Source organism: Micropterus dolomieu, linkage group LG14 (assembly GCF_021292245.1).
Source record: "Micropterus dolomieu isolate WLL.071019.BEF.003 ecotype Adirondacks linkage group LG14, ASM2129224v1, whole genome shotgun sequence".
NCBI classification, from domain to species: Eukaryota; Metazoa; Chordata; class Actinopteri; order Centrarchiformes; family Centrarchidae; genus Micropterus; species Micropterus dolomieu.
In genome coordinates this window covers 21,080,988-21,099,775 of record NC_060163.1, presented here as the reverse complement: position 1 = coordinate 21,099,775, position 18,788 = coordinate 21,080,988, and the positions used below count along the sequence as shown (strand labels likewise).

Genomic DNA, 18,788 nt, shown 5'->3' with positions numbered 1-18,788 from the left:
AGATATCCAAGTAATGAACACATGAATAAAACACCAAATTATATAGTCAAAATGAGTTAGCCCGAGCTGCCAGGCCAATGGTCACGCAGTGGATAAGGATGGCTAGATGATTAGAATTGATTACCCTGAGCTAGTCCAACTCACATTCATTGACAAGGTATAATGTAGTCCTTGATTCAATAAACAAATGTTATTCCATTCTAGTCCAGAGGAACGGCATACTCCTGAATGAACTTGTTTGTTAATGTGAGGTCCCAGACATTCTGTTAAGGATGTCAGTCATCTTCAGTGGTAGCCTACAGATTGCTATACAAAAGATTATGGTTTGACTCAGTGCCCTACACAGCCATAAACTTGGCACGCTTGATCCTACCATCAGAAACTGTATTTCTGCAGCCCTTGAGAAGCAAAATGAAGCAAACATAGAACACTGAAATTGTATATAAATGTAATAGTACCCTTGAAATAAATAGTACATTGTAAAACCAAGCAATAAACCTCCTTTTCAGCACTCACATTAAAACCAAACATGAAGAGGTTGACTGGGTCAGTGGGGAATGAGATCTTGTAGAACAGCACATAATGGTTATCTCCTGTACTAAAGGTGCTCTTGTGCTGGATCTGGGATGGCCTTGTGTGTATTGTTGGCATTCATCAGTCCCTGCATCTTGATGGGGCATGGAGATTGCACCATGTAATCTTACCGGGTAAGGAAGAGCTGGCAGTAGAGTGGAATGAATGAGATGAATGGGGAGAATTGGATGCTCAGCTTGGATTGCAGTTCATAGACAACACGTGATTGTAAAGGATATTTGCATCATGCCCATTCATAAAACAAATCATCTGTGTATATTAAATACTGAATAATGAGACACACTAGTACAGTACACGGCAATTGCAAAATCAGATTACTTAAATTTAATTGGCAAATAAATAAACCAGGAATGTTTTCTTCTTTATATTGAATATGATCTCTACAATCAGAGCAGCATAATAATCGTCCCCCTGGCTCAGTAAAATGTTATTGTTCAAGGAAATGAAACACTGTACTGAAACAGACAATCATACTGTTTTATTATCTTTGTTTCAATAAAGCAAGGCTACAAAGTGAAAGCACTGCAGAGGCTATTAATCAGAAGGTTTCCATCTTGTTGGCTGTGGCAGCCGGGGCCAACAAGATGATCATACACATAAATAAAAGGCCAAACGGCAGGACTAGTCAGAGGACACACAAGGGCAGGAGGCAAAATGCCAGACATCGAATTAGACAGCAATTTTGAATTAAATTAAAGCCATCTTCAACTCAGATTTATTAGTGAGTCACACAGTTCTTCTGGTAACCTGACCTCTGAAAAAAAAAGTTGTTTCTTACAAGTAAACACATTTCGTTACATGTTTAATTAATTTACTTTAATTCCACCATACTTTACACCATTCTTTAGGCGTTAAAAAATCATTAAGCAAGACACCTTGCTGGAAATACATTTGCTCCTTCTTGAAACTATATTATCAAATCATTATAGTAACATACTGCTGCAGACACAAGTGTTTGGGATGGGAAAAAGCAGGGTTTTCTTCACTGTTAGTGAGTCACATTGCCTGAAATGAAGACCACCATCACAAGAAATAAATGTACCTTTATGAAATTAAATGTTAGCCTTCAGTGAGAAAGAGCAGATGCACTATTTCACACAAATGTCACATATTTAACAAATGTGGCTAGTCTGTCATCTTCATACTTATATGAGAATTGGATGCATCCGAGTAATGGTGGCTTATTGCCACCTCTGCCTAACAGTTTCCTGGGGGAAACCCTAACCCAGCAAGCAAAATACCAGGATCTGGAAACTGAAGCAGCTAAATGGAATCCAGCCATCATTAATTTTATTATATACACCTGGTTTTCTTACTGACACGTCAAAATATATATAGTGAAAAAACACTGAACATGAATATTTACAGTGTTATGTAGCCAGGTAAAGCATAAACCCAAATGAAACCATTGAAAAAGACAAAGTATAATGTCTAATAGAAAACATCACAAAAATACAATACAATTTATAAGTCTGTGAAATTATATTATATTATGTTACTGTATACAATACAGTGTAAATATTGAATATGATTGTAAATTAAACCTAAATTTCGTTTATATTAGAAGCAGTAGACATAATTTTAAGGCATTTATCATATTATTATCTGGTAAAATGATACAGCCTACACATTTGTGTCAGGAAAATATCATTTTTTAATGTTTCTACTTTTTAAAATGGTGTTTGTTAAACGTATCTGCGGCATATAGACCATAGATATATCATAAATCCATGAGATAAACATATATTCACATAGCATTACTTGTATATCTATATTTTGTCCTTAAATCTTTATTACAAAAAGAGGAATAAAGTGCACACGTGACATAGAGAAATACAACGTTACAGAAAGGCATAGAAATATAAAGAAGAAGACACAAATAATAATAAGTTTGCCAGGAGTAGTCTATGTTATGTAAAGATATTAAAAGAGGACCGTATGTTTACAGTTTTACCAGCCTGAATGTTCTCGCACATCTATTCACAGAGCGCTTGACGTTTTGTACCCCGGAAGTGATTGTCTTTACCTAACGGGGTCAAAATGGCGGCATGCTGCATGTGAAGAGGTCGAAACGAGAGCCGGCTTTATGATTGGAGAACATGTATAAAACGCCATGTAGCAGACTGTCAGGTAATACAGGAGAGTATGTCGTATTGCGACTAACGTGCCGTAACATTTGAAAGTCATTTTTAAGTTCGCACCCGCTAAAAACAGCCTTTGAAGCTAAGACGGAAGCTAGCGTGCTAGCTTACCATAATGTTATAGCTATCTGGATGGCACCTGATATGTTTTGCAGGAGGCTAGCTGTGACCTTAAATAGAAGTCAACCGCAAATTCAGAGACCAAGATTAGCTAATTACTGCCTGGTTTTATAATGGCAGTGTGTGAGCTGTTGTATTGAAATGTTAACGCTACAAAACAATGTTGATGTGAGATTTTAACTGTTATATTAGCTACGCGACAGGTCAGAATCAGAATAAGATTTAGTTGCCAGGTATGTGGACACATACGAGGAATTTGACTCAGGATTGTACATTGCTCACGATGTGCTTACTTAGACAATAACACAATAATAAAATGAAACACAGGCTACAGTATACAGAACACAAATACACACTATAAACAAAAACAAAATCAATATAGACAGATTGACAAATAGTGCAGTGAGCAGAATGCAAAGGATGCAGGACGAAATTATTATTATCATTAATATTATTATGTGCATGTAGAGGTCTGTTATAGTAAGGACGCTGTTGGCAACACATTCCTATAATGTTTGTCTCGATTATGTTAAAACGTTTCTGGGGTATTGTTAATATTTGAGTCTACCCTCATTCATGTAAATGGGTGGTGTATACAATTTTAGGAACACCTCTCAGTATAATGAATTGCCCCAAGGACCATAAAGTTGAGTCAACACCTTTGTAAAACAGTCTCAATAAAAGTTACATTATAGCCCTCATGAAAGTACGATTTATTGCAAGGTAATATTATTCTGCTTTCATTTTAGTGAAATGTTCACCATAAGCTAGCAACAGAGTGTATGCAAAGCATACTCATACTAAGTCTCACAAAGGCTTAGTGAGACAATGGGGAAGAGTAGAGCTGTATTATCATGATACTGATACTACACTGCAGGCACAAACTGGTCTCAGCAGTCTTTGTTATCATGACCATCATAGAAATAACTTTTAAGTGTTTGGTCATGCTTCAGTTTGATCGATAACATGTTGTTTGTGATACATGCTGTTTATAGTTCCATGTAATGCATTCATTATTTGTTTTTAGTTTTTGTCATGTGTGTTATCTGTATATTTTTTATGACCGACATATTTTAACCCAACCATAAATTATTTTAATGACTAAAAATTGTATTTCTTGTAGGTTTGGTTGGTTTAAGTGTGAAACAGAAATTAGTTCAAATTCTTCCCCGATGTAACCAGACTGCTCGCAGCCTTATTCAGCTGCACAGAAGAGATCCATCAAATTGGCTGACATACCAGCATCTCAGCTTCCTGAAACGGCAGGTAACTTTCCCTGCGCCTGATATCTAATTTATTTTTCATTTCAGCTCAAACATTTTGTTTTCCTCGTTTTCAATGCATTTTTTTCTTAACACATTGAAGGTGATTTTTGTTGTATATGCATTCAGTTTTGTTGTCATAACATAATCACATTGTCCACCTGTTTCCCCTTCAGTATGTTGCAAAGAACAACAGTGAGCTTCACCAACGTGCCATCCCGAAACAGGCTCCTGTCTTGGCCATTGTGGATGAGAGAGATGACAGCCTTGAAAGACAGTTGCAGAGAATACCAACTATTGATCCTGTGGTCACAGAAAGTATTCCACAGCCAGAGGATGTCACCAGTAAGGCACAGCCTGAGCTATACAACTTGAACTCCGCTACAGAAGATGCAACAGCACAGAAAGATTCTGTGTCCAGTACGGTTGTTACTTCAGATGAGACTCCACATGTCCAGATGGAGACGGATCAGGCAAGGGAGGCACGTCTAGACAGACAATGGAAGCAGCTGAAGGTGGACGTGTCTGACTTGCCAGATATCTATGCCAGGCTTGCCAAAATCAAACTCACAGGTAGAGTACACAGTACATCTTGATTTTGTCACATAATATGCACAGACTGAAGTTGATACACAAAATAATTACCCAGAATACATGCCTTGCTAAATAAGACAGATACATGATGCAAATACTGAGATATAGTCATTGCTACGTATACAAAAGTACCTGCTTATTTACCATATACAGATTAGAAGTTTGAGTGTTTCTGTCACTTAGAGACTTTATCCTGTCATTTTCTTTTTTTACAAAGAAAAGTATTGCAGTATGAGAGTCCTACCTGAAGAGAGGCTATGAAGTCTTCATGCACGCGATACGAGAACCACATACAACATTATTTATCAAATTGGGTCGAAATTGATGAATTTAGCGCGGATACAAATGTGACAACGTCCAGTTTTCAAAATAAGGTGTCCATACAATATGGAAAAAGATTAAGGGACACATGTAATTTACTGTACCGGGCCCTCTCAGGCCTTGGACCCACCCACCATAGTCTCTCCAAATCCAGTGGGTAACACTGAGTAAAAAGCACATTTTGACTATTTAATTTTTGACTAAAGAATTTTCATTTCCGTGCATCCCGATTAAATAGAACTGATTTGTTGACCACACAAAGACATGCTGTCAGCTGGATAACCTATGGATAGTTATTTAATGACTGATGGTAATTTGTTTTCAGATAAATAGAAAGAGTGTATAGAATCAATACAGGAACAAAACATTGCATCTGCAGTGGTATTTACCTGTTACTTCAAGAAGTAATACCTTAAGAAGGACACTGACATTTGTTTTAATTTGTTCTGTTGTTCCTGCTTGGTGGTTTCAGCACTGGTGGTCACGACTGCAGCAGCTGGCTATGCAATGGCTCCTGTGCCCTTTGATCCCGTCATCTTCTTCGTGGCGTGTCTGGGAACAGGCCTTGCCTCTTGTACTGCCAATTCAGTCAACCAGGTCAGTTACCCCTCAGCAAGTCTATTTCAGTATGTGTGAGTGTGTGTTTTGTATTTGGCTCTTTGCACACTACATAAAGGCCTAATCACAGCACTCCAAATGTCAAAATCTGATAATGTGTGATTAATGTTTTTTAACATTCACTGTTTGGCAATGGGATTTAATCAACACATGGGCCCTGTTTAAGAAAGTGGGTTTAGTGAAAACCCTGGTAAGTTAACCCTGAGATGAGGGAACCTCTGGGTTTTCTGTTCCAGAAAGAGAGGTAACTTCTCGTGGTAACTGACTCCTGAACCTGACCTGCTCGCTGGCAGTTGTTCTTCTACAAACTTTGAGTTTCTCTCAGAATCCTCCCTCTTACAGAGCCAGGCGCGCTGTTCGTCATTGAGTCAGTCCATATCAAAGCGCATTAGTTAATGGGGGTTTACTGTATGTCAGAATCAGAATCCTGGTTAGAAATTTGTTTGTTACGCTGGACTGTCTAAAGCCTCTGCTTTTATGAAGTATCAGTCATGTTTTTGCCCTCACATTCAGATATTACACAGCACCAAGTCACCCTCTGTTCAGAATAAAACCTCGGCATGTCCTTTTTTTTTTATAACACTGACTGTGCACACAAGACAGCTGTCAGTTTGTTAAAGCAAACATAATGTGTAATCTCAGTTTAAATTGAAAAAATTAGTATGAAGCTTTAGACACTTAGGATCAATGAGTAATTATCTCTGTTACTCATGAGGATTGGTCGCACTGATTGAACATAATTCCTAGGGCTGCACCAAATGGCAACAAAATCATATTGACGGATACAAATTTCAATATGAATCACGATTAGTGGGAATTATCATTTTTGCGTCACAATTTTAATTTTCACTGAAAAAACAATTAAAATCATGATGATGTGACATTTGTTGGGGTTTGTATCAAACAGACATGTTTTCTTCCACCTGCAGAACAAGATTTGTAGGCCGTGGCACTGCAGCAGTACAGTATTTATAATGCTGTTTTGTCAGCATTTTATTAAAAAAGCACAGCTTCTGCAATTTGGATGTTGCACTTGACAATACTGCTATTCCGATAATATTTTGATGAATTGTGCAGCCCTTATAATTCCTATATTTATTTGATTATGATTAAATGTTAATATTTGAGTGAGCAGGATTGTGGTGCAGATGCAAAATCTTGAAGATAGAGTTTTTAAAAAACAATAGAGTGCGTTAACTCTGACTGTGTTAACTGCATTTCACTGACTTTGTTTAACACATAATTACTGGATCAGATTTTGAGCTGACATCATGTTTCTTTGTCTTTGAGCTCTGTATACATCTTCAACTATATTTTTTATCTTCGGTAGCTGGCCCTTGTGTTTTTTCCCCATTAGATTAAAACTGAACAAATATATTTAAAATGTAAGATAAATGATGACTTAAAGAGGTGGTATTATGCTCATTTTCAGGTTCAAAATCTTATTTAGGGGTTTTACCAGAACAGGGTTTGATTTTCAAAATGGTTACATGGTTTAATTTTCAAAAAACACCATATTTTTCTCATACTGCACATTGCTGCAGCTCCTCTTTTTACCCTGTGTGTTGTACGCGCCGCTCTTGAGCTACAGAGTGATGCATCTTACTTGTACAAAATCTTTGTTGGGAGTTGCACATGCGCAGTTCCCAGGTAAGGACTACTAGCCAATCAGAAGCAGAGAAGGGCGGGTCGTAAGAAACAAGGTAGTGTGATCCAAATCAAAGCCGCTTCAGACTGCGACCGTAACCTAGCAGATGGTATAAGTTACTCACAAGTCCACAACCACACAACATCATTGTTCCACATCAAAAATCACCATATTTCAACTAAATTTTACATAAAAATTGGCCAAACAATTTGAACGTTTGCTCAGTAGCTTTCACATCAGGTGTGACATTAGCATTATAGTTATAACTTTAGCTGTGTTAGCCAACGTTTACAACAACTCCGCACTTGAACAGTCTGTGAAGTTACATTGCCGTGTTTATTTTAAATATAATTCATAACCACTAAAAGCATACTTACAGGTTGTGATTGTGAATTTCCAGGCCCAAACAGAGTCGGAGTTGCATCGTCTTTTAGGACTAAACGTTGAACTGCTGCCGGTGTTCTGACGATCTGTGCTGCCTTGCCAAAAAATGCTACCATAGCGCAAATCGATAGACTCGACTCTACTCGGCCCTGCTCCGTTTTCCATTGCAGATAACGTTAGCTTGTCGTCATAGCGGCGCCACACACGACTGCCACGACGTAATGTTCAATGCGACACACACACCATGGATCCACACAGCTTTCTCTTTTTTAAGTTAAAACGTTTCAACATTACTGAGAATGTAAAGACAGATAAGCGGTATGAAAACCTTCCAGCTGTGTTTTCCTCTGCCGTTGTTGCTGCAGCGGTCTGTGTGACGGTGGGAGCAGAGGGCTCTGTGAGCGGGCGGCTGTCCGGCCTCACATGCTCCTCCCGCGGGTTGGCACAGGCATCACCAGAGCTCCTCAACTCCAAAAATATTCAAGCACATTTTTGTTCCGCCATCACTTCTCGTAAACTGTCAATATTCGAAATCTACACAGTTGATTTCTAACCTCAAAACTTATTAGAAGCGGATTTAGTGATGAAATTCCAGACGAAACCTGTAAAATATAAAACTTTCTGTTGCTGGCAGTGAATAGTGACGATTCTCTCTGACCAATCAGCAGTCTGTCGTGTTTTCACGTTACATTTTAGTATCCCTCAGCTTGCTTGGAACCTCGACGGAGGTGAGGTGATAAGAAAAAAAGTACCTGGAAGCAGGTACAGGTGCAACATTTCTACAATGGAAAACCAAACAAAGGCGAGTCGAGTCAAAGGGCCTCCGCTCAGACTAGCTTGGTTTGAGGGCGTGCCTGACCCCGCTAGCCGCTTGGCAAGCTTTATGATGCGTTTTCATTGTGACGTCACAAGTAAAGGAAGTGAAGGGCTGGACTACAAACCAGCTGTTTATAAGCGTTCAGAGCAGAGTTTTCTGTGGGAGATGGGAACTCCCTTTGGGCTGGACTTTGGGCTTTTTCACTTTGCAAACCTGTTACATGCACAAAAAAAGAGATATAACTCAATAAAGGAGAGGGGAAAAGCCAAAAAGCATAATACCACCTCATTAACTGACAACACTAAATAAAACTTTTTGGTGTTAACTTATTGACACTTTTCCCCAGTCTGACTCAAGCTCTTTTTTTAAAAGATAAATGTGAACGGTCCGCGTACACATGCATTAATATCTCTAAATCCACTGGATTAAAATAGATGCTCTCTCCTTTGATTTACCTTTAGCCTTGGTGAATCATAGCATTGGCGCTCCGTTGATGATGGCCTTTTTCATTCACCACCCACGAGCTTAACTCAGAGCTGAAAACTTGGTTTTCCATCTGAGGTTTAGTCAACAGAGTTCAGGGTTAGATTCAGTTTGTTAAACCTGCTTTCTGAAACAGGGCCATTGTCAACAAAAACTGAACATTATAAGCTTCAAAAAGGAGTTACTGTAGGATTACACAGGTGGATCTAATAAACCATGTGTAAATTGAATTATTAACTGAAGCTTATTTATCCAAACTACAAAGATTCCATGAAGCTAAAAATATTAAACACATGGCTTGTGTAATTGTTTCAAGAATTGCAGTAAACAGTACAGATGTTTCTGGTCTTAAATCTGTTTGTTTTTTAATACCAATATCCTTTTTGGAACGAAAGTGTTGAGGACTTGTCTCAGTGCTGGAAAGAGATCTATTGGTCTTTTAATGCATGATAGATTATTTGGTTGACATGTTATACAAACATGAACATGCATGTTGACCGACATCCACGGTTGTTCTCATAGTGATGCCTGTGCTCTAGAAAATGCTGAAAGAGCCAGTATAACCTTCCTTTTTATCCATTCTGCATTCCTCTTTTGCTACGCATCTCAAAAATTCATTGAGCTGGCTGTAATGCTGTTATTATTTCCCTGCTCAAAGCTTTTTTTGAAGCTATAATGGAATATGGAGCCACCTTCTGCTGTCTATTTGTTGACGTACATAGGAATTTGCTCCGTGACTTACAAATATTAGTATAATAGGTGACCTGTCCCTCAGCCCTAGATTGAACTCAGCTTAGTAGTGTCTTTGGCCTGTAATTTGGCAAAGGCTTTCATTACACTGCATGTCCAACGCCCCCATCCACCTCCCACCCAAGCCTACCAACTAGGGCTGAATTTGGAAAATAATGCTTAGCAGGGAAGCAGCGCATTGGCAGTAACTCGGGACAGACTGGGCCTCTTTCGGATTTGTGGGTTTGGTTTGAAACGCCGTTACATAGATAGTTCCTGAGCTTACTTACTACACGTAAGGTAATCGTGTAGTAAGGTGCAATTGTCCTGTCCGCCAAAGCGCGGATGGGCCGAAGATTTCATCCACCACAACCACTACTTTCATTCCCTGTGTGACACTAAATTTCTGTAGTGTCAGCTTCTGCTAAGCTTAAGGCCATTTTACAACAACAAGTCAAGGTATGGCGTAAGGTGCAAAGTTTATGCTTCCTCTGCAGACTGGTTTACTCTCGCGTGTCATGTGACCAGATTGTAATCACAGCCTTTGCGATGAGAAAATCGCAAATGCAATAAATCGTTCAGCCCTGCTACCTACGTTCCAGCTGCTGCCTTCATTGTTTTACAACAATAATAAAGTGAACTACCAAGTCAAGTAAACACGTCCTGCGCCCTAACTTGTTTTCTGTTATAATATAGGCACAGTCTAACCCCTCCTGTTTGTCACCTCAAGGGGTTACATCTATGGATACGATGTGAAAATGTTAACACAGTTTTGTTTTGGTGGTCAGGTGTGACTAGTGTCAATCAGTCCATCGCTCAGGTTAAAATTGTATTGTCTCTTCAGTGGCCTGCACAGAGCTGTGCTCCAACTCCTCTGTGCACCTCAACGTCACACTGAGCAGGTGTGTAAATACCCTTCAGGTATTTGAAAAATGTCCCCCTCTGCTCAGTCTGCTGAGAGTAGCCCAGACTCCATCTCCAAGACGTTCAGAGTGTTGAGTGATGTAAGAGGCGAAGGCCAGTGTTCGTACCCTGGGTGTCCCTTTATCTGTGGGCCCACCCTCACATCAGTCCTGTCAGTCTTCATTTTCTCAACTAACCCAGCCTGAGGATAGGATACAACATGGCTTCATATTTCATTCAAACAATGTTATTTGCCTTTCAGTGCCTCTCTCTCGGCCTCCTCCAGTCATGTTTAGTTTCAGACCTACAGTGAAGGTGAAGCATGGGCAAAAGTGAAGCTCAGAGCAGATGTGCAGAATTGTAGTTGCAAATTAAATGAATTTGTGTGTGTGAAGTTTAGATATTTTCATTTAACACATTTTTAGAAAAGTAGGTCAATTTTAGCATTTTTCAAAACAAAAATTTTAAATCTTCTTGTCTTCACCTTTCAAGTTCTACTCCATAATGACATTCATGTTCACTGTCATAGCATTTTTAAATGTTTTTTTTAATGTATATAACCAGTATAGACCAGTCGTAAAACTGTGTGAAGTCATGAAACATTTTGATATTTGATTGTATACATGGACCCTCCGGATAGTAATGATTTAAAGCAGCCTATATGAGGCTTTTGTGGTTGTCTAAAGAGTTACTGGGTTATACTTTGTGGGTAAAAGTGTCTTATGGTAGAATGTATGGTATTTTGGGAATGCTTCACATGGTTTCTGTAGATAAATATACAGTGAATTGAAAGAGATCCTGGTGGAATATTACTTCAACATTTCTCTCTGTTTTCACAAATGGCTTTGTGTGTTTTAGCCTGAAATTCATCGGTGCTTACTCTGTTTGAAGCTAAGAACTGCTTTTTTGTGGCTTTTACCTGGCATGGGAGCCAGAACCTTCACACTAGTCAGATTCACATTTTGCATGTTACCATAGTCTTAATTGGCAAGAGATTGGATTATTGTTTCAGACAAATTAGCCTTCTGAGACTGACTTTGAAGTAGGTTATCAGACAAGTCACATCTTTCATTTAAAAGGTGATTAAAAGGATAAACATCATTAGGAAAGTAAACTTGTTTGTAGTTGGTAGTGTCTTGCCTCCCCCTGCTTGTCTGGTATGGAAAGTATGTGCCTTTCTACATAAGATGTAACAGTAGTTGTTGGTGTTGCTTTGTTTGGAGAAGAATGTAATTTTCCTCCGTGTAATTATACACACGGAGGCACAGGGGATGTCATGTGTGACACATAATTGTCTGTTGCACTGCTACTGTGGTGGAACTCTGCACTTCTTTGTGATGGACTAACGCACTCTGTCGGCTCTCTTTGTCAAAGACACACCCTCACCTGTGTGTAACTGATCTCAACACTTTGGCTCTCCATTTGCTTTTCATAATCCTGAAAAGAAAGAGTGGAATGGAGAAGGCAAGCATCCTACCTTCAGATCTACTGCCAGGTTATATTTTATTTTTTTTACTCTCTTTCATCTTGAAAAACGGGTGCTTCACAATAAGTGTGGTTAGCTGTGATCAAAGCTAGATGCCATTTTATATGAAATACCAAACAAAAGCCTGACAAACAAATCAAGAAATACCCTTCCTATGGATTCTGATGCTCGGCCCTAATCTCTTAATGCTCTGTATCTACAACTGTCCAATTACCTTGAGTAAAGGAGGAAAATGCCTTGAGGGAGAGAAAAATGCTTTGGCTGTTGGAAGTGGCAGCCAGACCTTCAGTGGAGCTGTCAAAAGTCAAGGCTGCTCTTTGTCCCATTGGGAAGTGCCCGTAGGGCAAACAGAAATGTTGTGGTTTCTTTTTAAAATGTTACTCTATTTAGGAAACTGACGGAAGGGTGTAAGCACTTGGAGTCACGTAACAAAGGCATTTCACTGTCTAGAGTTTCTAACCACAGTCAAAAGACTTAATGCTGTCATGTCTGTCTTACAATCAGAGACGACAGCTCCAGCAGCAAAGGGATGTAATTATTTGAGCTTCCAGTTCAAGTAGCTCTCATGGGTTGGCAATTTTGAACTTTTCTTAGGATGTTGTCTTGCTTACACCTCTTTCTTGCTATTAAAGCCTGTGTAGAGGTGTTCAGCTGAACAGGGTAATACTCTGAAATAGCTCAGCCAGCTCAAAGTCTCACCAAAGGTTTCACTACAGGGTTCCTTATGTCCCTCTGGGAAAGAATCCTGGCTAACCTAAGTAGAAAACTGCTTTTTGGTCTGGTCTTCAGGACCTGTAGGCCCCACACCAGGCTCAACCTCCACAGGTGTTCCAGCCGTCATCACCTTCCAGTCTGGCCACTACTTCAGCTAATTGGATAATTGGGTCAGACGAGAGTTTCAGGCTGGATTCTAAAATACCCTGGGGAAGTCTGAGGTCCTCAGCAGTGTAAAAAGACCTGATATGGCCTTTTACTGTCAAATAAGTACTGCTTGACTGTTTTGACAGCGGCTATAGTGTAAGTCACACCATGTCAGCTCGCGTGTTTGTTTTGATGAAAATTCAAGCTGGCTTGTTTTGTGGCTGCTTAATGTCATTTCTGCCTTGGTGACCATGACAGTGAGTTTTCTTTTGTGTCTGTCTCTCTCCTGTGGTAAGCTGTCTGAGGCTGGCACGCATAAGCGAGCCCCCACAAGCCCCTAGCCCATCCAATCCTACCACTTCAAGCTACGCCCTTCTCTCTTGTCCTGTGTAGGCATGCATTATGCATACCCTCTTGCATGTCTGCTGTGTACATCTTGGTCAGACTCTTAGCATGTATGGGTACACGACTGCATGGGGATAGGTTATGCAGACATTTGTCAGTACATTATGATAATGTATTTGATTAACTTTTTTAAACCTTTTTAAATGGTGAAATACTTGAGTTTATTAAAATTCACAGAAGTTTCTAAGGATTTAACCAAGGTCAAATGAAACTTCTTTTTTTTTTTTTTAAACGTAAAATTCTTTCCCTTGTAGGGCTGTGCGATATGACAAAAAATTAATATCCCGATATAGGATATTTCATATCCCAATAACGATACACATCCCGATACAGCACATTTTTTGTAAATTCAGTGAAACATAGCATTTTCAACAGAAACTCTGGACATTTCTCTGCATTATAAAGGTGGGGTAAGCGATTCTGGAGAAATCCAACACCATGAAAAATACCATGATAGAGTGAACAACAACACAGCAACTAATATAACAAATTTTAGGTAGGTTGTTGATTAGCAAACTGACACTACTTGCAGCTGCAAAGCTAACATGAGAGGACCAGACGGTCCCAGTCAGCACAGCAGCTCCTGATAGTGACACTCACAACTCTCCTGCTACTACAGCTAACATCACAACAACAGAATGTCTTGGTGAACTAGAAAGTAATCTGTATGTCTGTATGTCATTAACTGTTACCTGACTGACACACACATCACAGCTGACACTGCTGGCATTGCTGGATAGTGTTTTGTGGCTTGTCTATTATTTTTAATGCGAATTTCTTCCCCGCTACACCGGCATGTGTGGAAGAACGGACCATGGTGAAGTTAGTTTCAAGTTAAACATTAGTTTTACATTGGACAGTCAATAGATGTTGAATTCCAACGTAAAGCTAACTTTACCGCGGTGCATAGCGCTATTCCCTCACCAAAATATTATGGTAAAGTGTGGAATCTGCCACACAATGAAATAAACGAGCATAATTGTAAACGATAGACGTTTTTCTATCGTCAAACGATAGATATCATCATATAGCACAGCCCTAGTTCTTTGAATGTAAACTATGATGGGATGGTGACAGCGGAGTGACCACATTTTGTAGTATAACAACCCTGTATTAAAAAAAAAAAACGTAGTAATGAGCATTTTTGACAAGGATTTAGATATTTCTACAGCTACTTGTAGAAGCTTTTATTAAGCAGAAGAATGGAAATTGATTCAAATTGACAGCACTGTCATTTCATTTAAATCTTAATACACAATGCAGTGTCACCATAAAGTCACTATATAAAGTGGAAGCTCATGCTTTCATCTTAAAAAGCATTGTCAAGCTCCCCAGAATCTAATGACTAATGAATCTATTGATTCAAGCACATGCCATTACAATGCTGGCTTATTGCATCAGTTGAGGACTTTATCTCTACCATCTTTATAGTGTTTACAACGACCGTGATATTATGTTTATCCACACATTTGGAGGTCTGATTGGTGTGCTGCCACCTGAAATGTGATCTGAATTGAGCCTAGAAATTCCCTCATGTTATTTTACATATTGAATCTCCCATGATCTATATCTAGTGTAACACATGAATCTGTACGGGTTTTTAAAATGTACTAATGCAAATTTACAACCTTGGTGTAATTCCATAAATCACACTTGGTCAAATTAGGTAACACCAGCACTGTAAAATTAGGTAATGTGTATATTATAGTGCTGTCAGTATTGGGTATGAAGTATTAGGGCTGCGACATATTTATTGTTGTGGCTCTGCAGCACATTTGATTTGAAATTAAACATTGTCTACTAAATTCAGCTTTAATTTGAGGCTATTTACATCCCCATCAAATGAACAATGTGGTAATTGGAGCCCTATTTAACAGTCTTCCATTTTTCATGTCAACATGGCATCTTTTTGAAAGCCCCTATTTGTAAAATGTTCAGTGCAAGTCTTGTTTTAAAAAAAAAATAAATAAAATAAAATAAAAAATAAAAGCCAATCAATAATAAGTTTTACTTAAAATCTCTTCTACTTTGTATTATCTTCCAGTGCATTTTTAAAGATCTAATTTGCATGTAAAGGGAGCATAATCACAAACAATATACTGTGACACAAAGTGAGCATGTCGTGAACATTGTGCAGGCATAAGCTGTTTTGGGACATCATAACAAGAATTTTGCTGTGCTTATTTGTATATGTGTTTCATATTTAAATCTGTATAACTCTCTAGATGACTAGCAGCGCAGTAGGTGGTAGTAGTGTACCTCAGGCTGATTTGGCGGCAGATTGCTGTGCCCCACCAGTCAAGGCTGCTGCCACAATAATTTTCCAGGATAGGGCTCCTCTGATTGTAGTTTGGGGTACCTCACATAACATAGTACCTCTTGAGAGGGTCATTAGTTGTAACAAGACCTCATAGCCGCTAAAACCTCACCAACCACTGCGGTCTTCAAAGACAGTGAAACTCGTCCACCACTGAATTTGTGTCTGTTCCCTGCTGAGAAGTAGTGACAGAAGATATGGTTTCAACGGGTGCTATGGAATACCTCTAGCATGATGACATTGCTATCGTTTTTGTGCAATTTATTTTCATTCTGCTTAAGAATTACCCCCCACCATTCTCATACCAGAGTCCATTTGATGAATTGCAGTGGATACCTCCAAAATAACCCTTATATTGAAGGCGTACTGTATTTGTTTTTCTTGCATGGAAAGCTTCAAAGATATCTTGGATGGAGTTGTAAAAGTATCAGTGCTTGTCACATTAGTTCCACTGGCTATGTTGTGTAATTGACTGTTCAAAAGTGTTTTTTTCTTTCAAAGGATTATGTTTTGTGCATTTTTGTTGGCTGCTTTTAAGAGTTAAAGGTCAAACACATCAGTGGCTTAGCCAAACAGTCAATTTAACAAAAAATGAGATCCCTTCCTTAGAGCAGATGCTGCTCCTAAGATCTTGTTTTTCAACAGCTTAGTTAAAACAAAAGATCAAGCTGATCTTTGACATCGAATAGTTTTGAGTTTTTTTCTTTTGATGGTGTCCACCAAGCTGTCAGTTCAGCCTGGGAGAAGGGATGAAAATTCCTTTTTAATTGCCTAGAAAGATGGCACGAAAAGGACTCGATGGGTATCTCTCTTTTGGTGCTGGATTAAAATGAATATTTAACTAGACAGCCCTGTTTAATAGTTAATTTCTTTAAAGGCTTTTGTCTTTGTCGGCCACGGGGTGCCAGTACATTTCAAACTGTACAAATGGATCTCTTGCAGCCTCAGATGGGAGACAGATGCTTTCCTCTGATAAAGTCATGAAGGGTAAATCCATCTATTATATACCCTCAAGATAATGCCTGAGGGGGAAGCAAGAGCAAAAACTGTTGCCAGGCAGCATTAGTCAGTTGGTGTTAGTTAGGGATAGATACAAGGATGTTAATACTATTCTGGTTCCCATTAATGTCTGTAATGTTGATTTGATTGCTTGTGTTTTAATATACCATTCTTTTAAAATAATTTGGCTTCAATGTTGCAGTTAAATTGCATATTTATTCATTATATCAGTTTAATTTAATGTGTTGTGTGTGCACAAGGAATTGTCTTTGATTTACACAAGCATAGTGTATTAAGAACCAGTTCCAAAATAGTGCAGATAAAGTCCTGGTTCTGATAATGTTAAATCCAGTTGAGTTTTTCAAAAACAAGGTGTCTCTGATGTAGCTATTGACTGCAGAAATTGTGTTTTAGAAGAGCTGAACAAACAAAGTGGATGGATTTGGAGCTCGAGGCAATTCATTTATAAGAGTGTTGGCAGGGACCAGCAGCAGTCTAATGAAGGACTTAAAGGGTGTTGATTTTAAGCAGCACAGCTTTCCTACTGATGTGAAACCCTAAAATACCAGCTCTCCTCATGCTATCAATAAAATCTGCCTTATCAAATTTAATGAGTCCAACAGAGTGAATTTAGAGACATACTGGAAAGAAGTAAAGCAAGTTGTTTTTTTTTAATTACTTTTCTTCAATTCAACATACATTTGTGTCAAATGAGACAAGCTATAATACTATAAGTCAACGCTCAGTATTTAGAGACTCCAAAAATGATACCATAACTTACATAAAATTAAACTTGTATGAGACAAATTATTATGATTGCTAATAACAGTAATATTCCATATTCATACGGTAGCTGTATCCTTCTTAAATTAAACTCCATTGGTTTGTCATCCACTGACCTGGCGATCAGAGATGACACAAGGTGTATAAAAGCCAGTTCTGGTTGCTAATGTTTATTTACTCCATGACTCCCAACCTCAACTACACCCTTCCCCTTACATGGCCACATCAGCTAACTCTAGGTAGCATTAAGGTAAAAAATGGTCACTTTCCCTAAACAAATTGATTGGCATGTCTTAATTTTTGCTTCAGTGTCTTAGAGGTTATTTTAAGAGTGCAACACATACAATATATCCAGTATTGTATCAACATATAATAAGCACATGACCTGTTTCGCTTCAGCCACATATTATTTTTGAACCAAGTATACTCAAGCCTTTATACGCAAATAGAGGGTATCCTTACATGAAAAGATATAAAGATAAAATACGTGGTTCCTCGTTGGGGTTGTCCACAACATCTTTTGTGAAGATCACACTTAAGAGACACACGACTACTCACTCACAGTGTCTCTCTGAGCTTTCAATGCCTCAGCATGTTTGGGCAACCACACCTCACCACAATAAAGATGTGCAGGTAGAGCCCCCCTTCTTCACCTCCCTGATTAGCCTTTAGTTTTTAACAAAACACTGTGACTATGGGCTTCAGTGACCAATACGGCAAGATGCAGTCACCGTTGAGACTTGAGTCAGAGTGGGGAAACCACCCACCTTAGCACTGTCTAGAACCAGTGAACCTTTCTACATCTCACACTGCATTTGGCTGACCTCATGCAAGCTGAGTAAATGTTGTTAAACCAACTAGGACACTCCATCGGATGTATCTGTTTTCTGTCTTATTTATTACTGCTTGTGGCAGTGATTTCTGCAGGTTAAAGGGCAGAGTCTGAATATTTATGGTTAACAGGTTAGGTCCATACCAGAATTTGTCTTAGAATAACAGTCTGTATAGAAAACAGCTTCTTGAGCTGTGTGTAACAGTAATGGTGCTGTCAGTGTCTCAATTTCAGTTTCCTTTGACCGTTCTGGACTTGCTTTCCCACTGCAACAGATAGTGGCATGTCAGCACCTCCAGCATGCATTGTAGAGGTATCAGTGAATGGAGGCAGTCAGTCTACAGGCCCCCATATGTCTAGAGGACAAACTGTTCCTCTGGCACTAGTGTCATACTGAAGCTGATTGTGGACGGTGATAATGGGTTGCTGAAGATGCACTCATTTTAGAAGTGGCCCTTTCTGCTTGTCATCAACCCTTTGCACTGCTGAAC

General features: G+C 38.9%; 1 protein-coding gene across 1 annotated transcript in view; it reads left to right on the top strand.

The window, feature by feature from the left end:
- Positions 1 to 2,589: 2,589 nt before the first annotated feature.
- Positions 2,590 to 18,788, top strand: part of LOC123983451 (protoheme IX farnesyltransferase, mitochondrial) — a 36,553-nt gene continuing 20,354 nt past the window's right edge. Inside the window, exons 1-4 of the mRNA XM_046069708.1 lie at positions 2,590 to 2,724; positions 3,979 to 4,121; positions 4,294 to 4,690; positions 5,505 to 5,629. Of these exons, the coding sequence (XP_045925664.1) occupies positions 2,694 to 2,724; positions 3,979 to 4,121; positions 4,294 to 4,690; positions 5,505 to 5,629 (696 nt within the window). The 5' untranslated portion in view covers positions 2,590 to 2,693. The remainder of the gene's footprint in view (positions 2,725 to 3,978; positions 4,122 to 4,293; positions 4,691 to 5,504; positions 5,630 to 18,788) is intronic.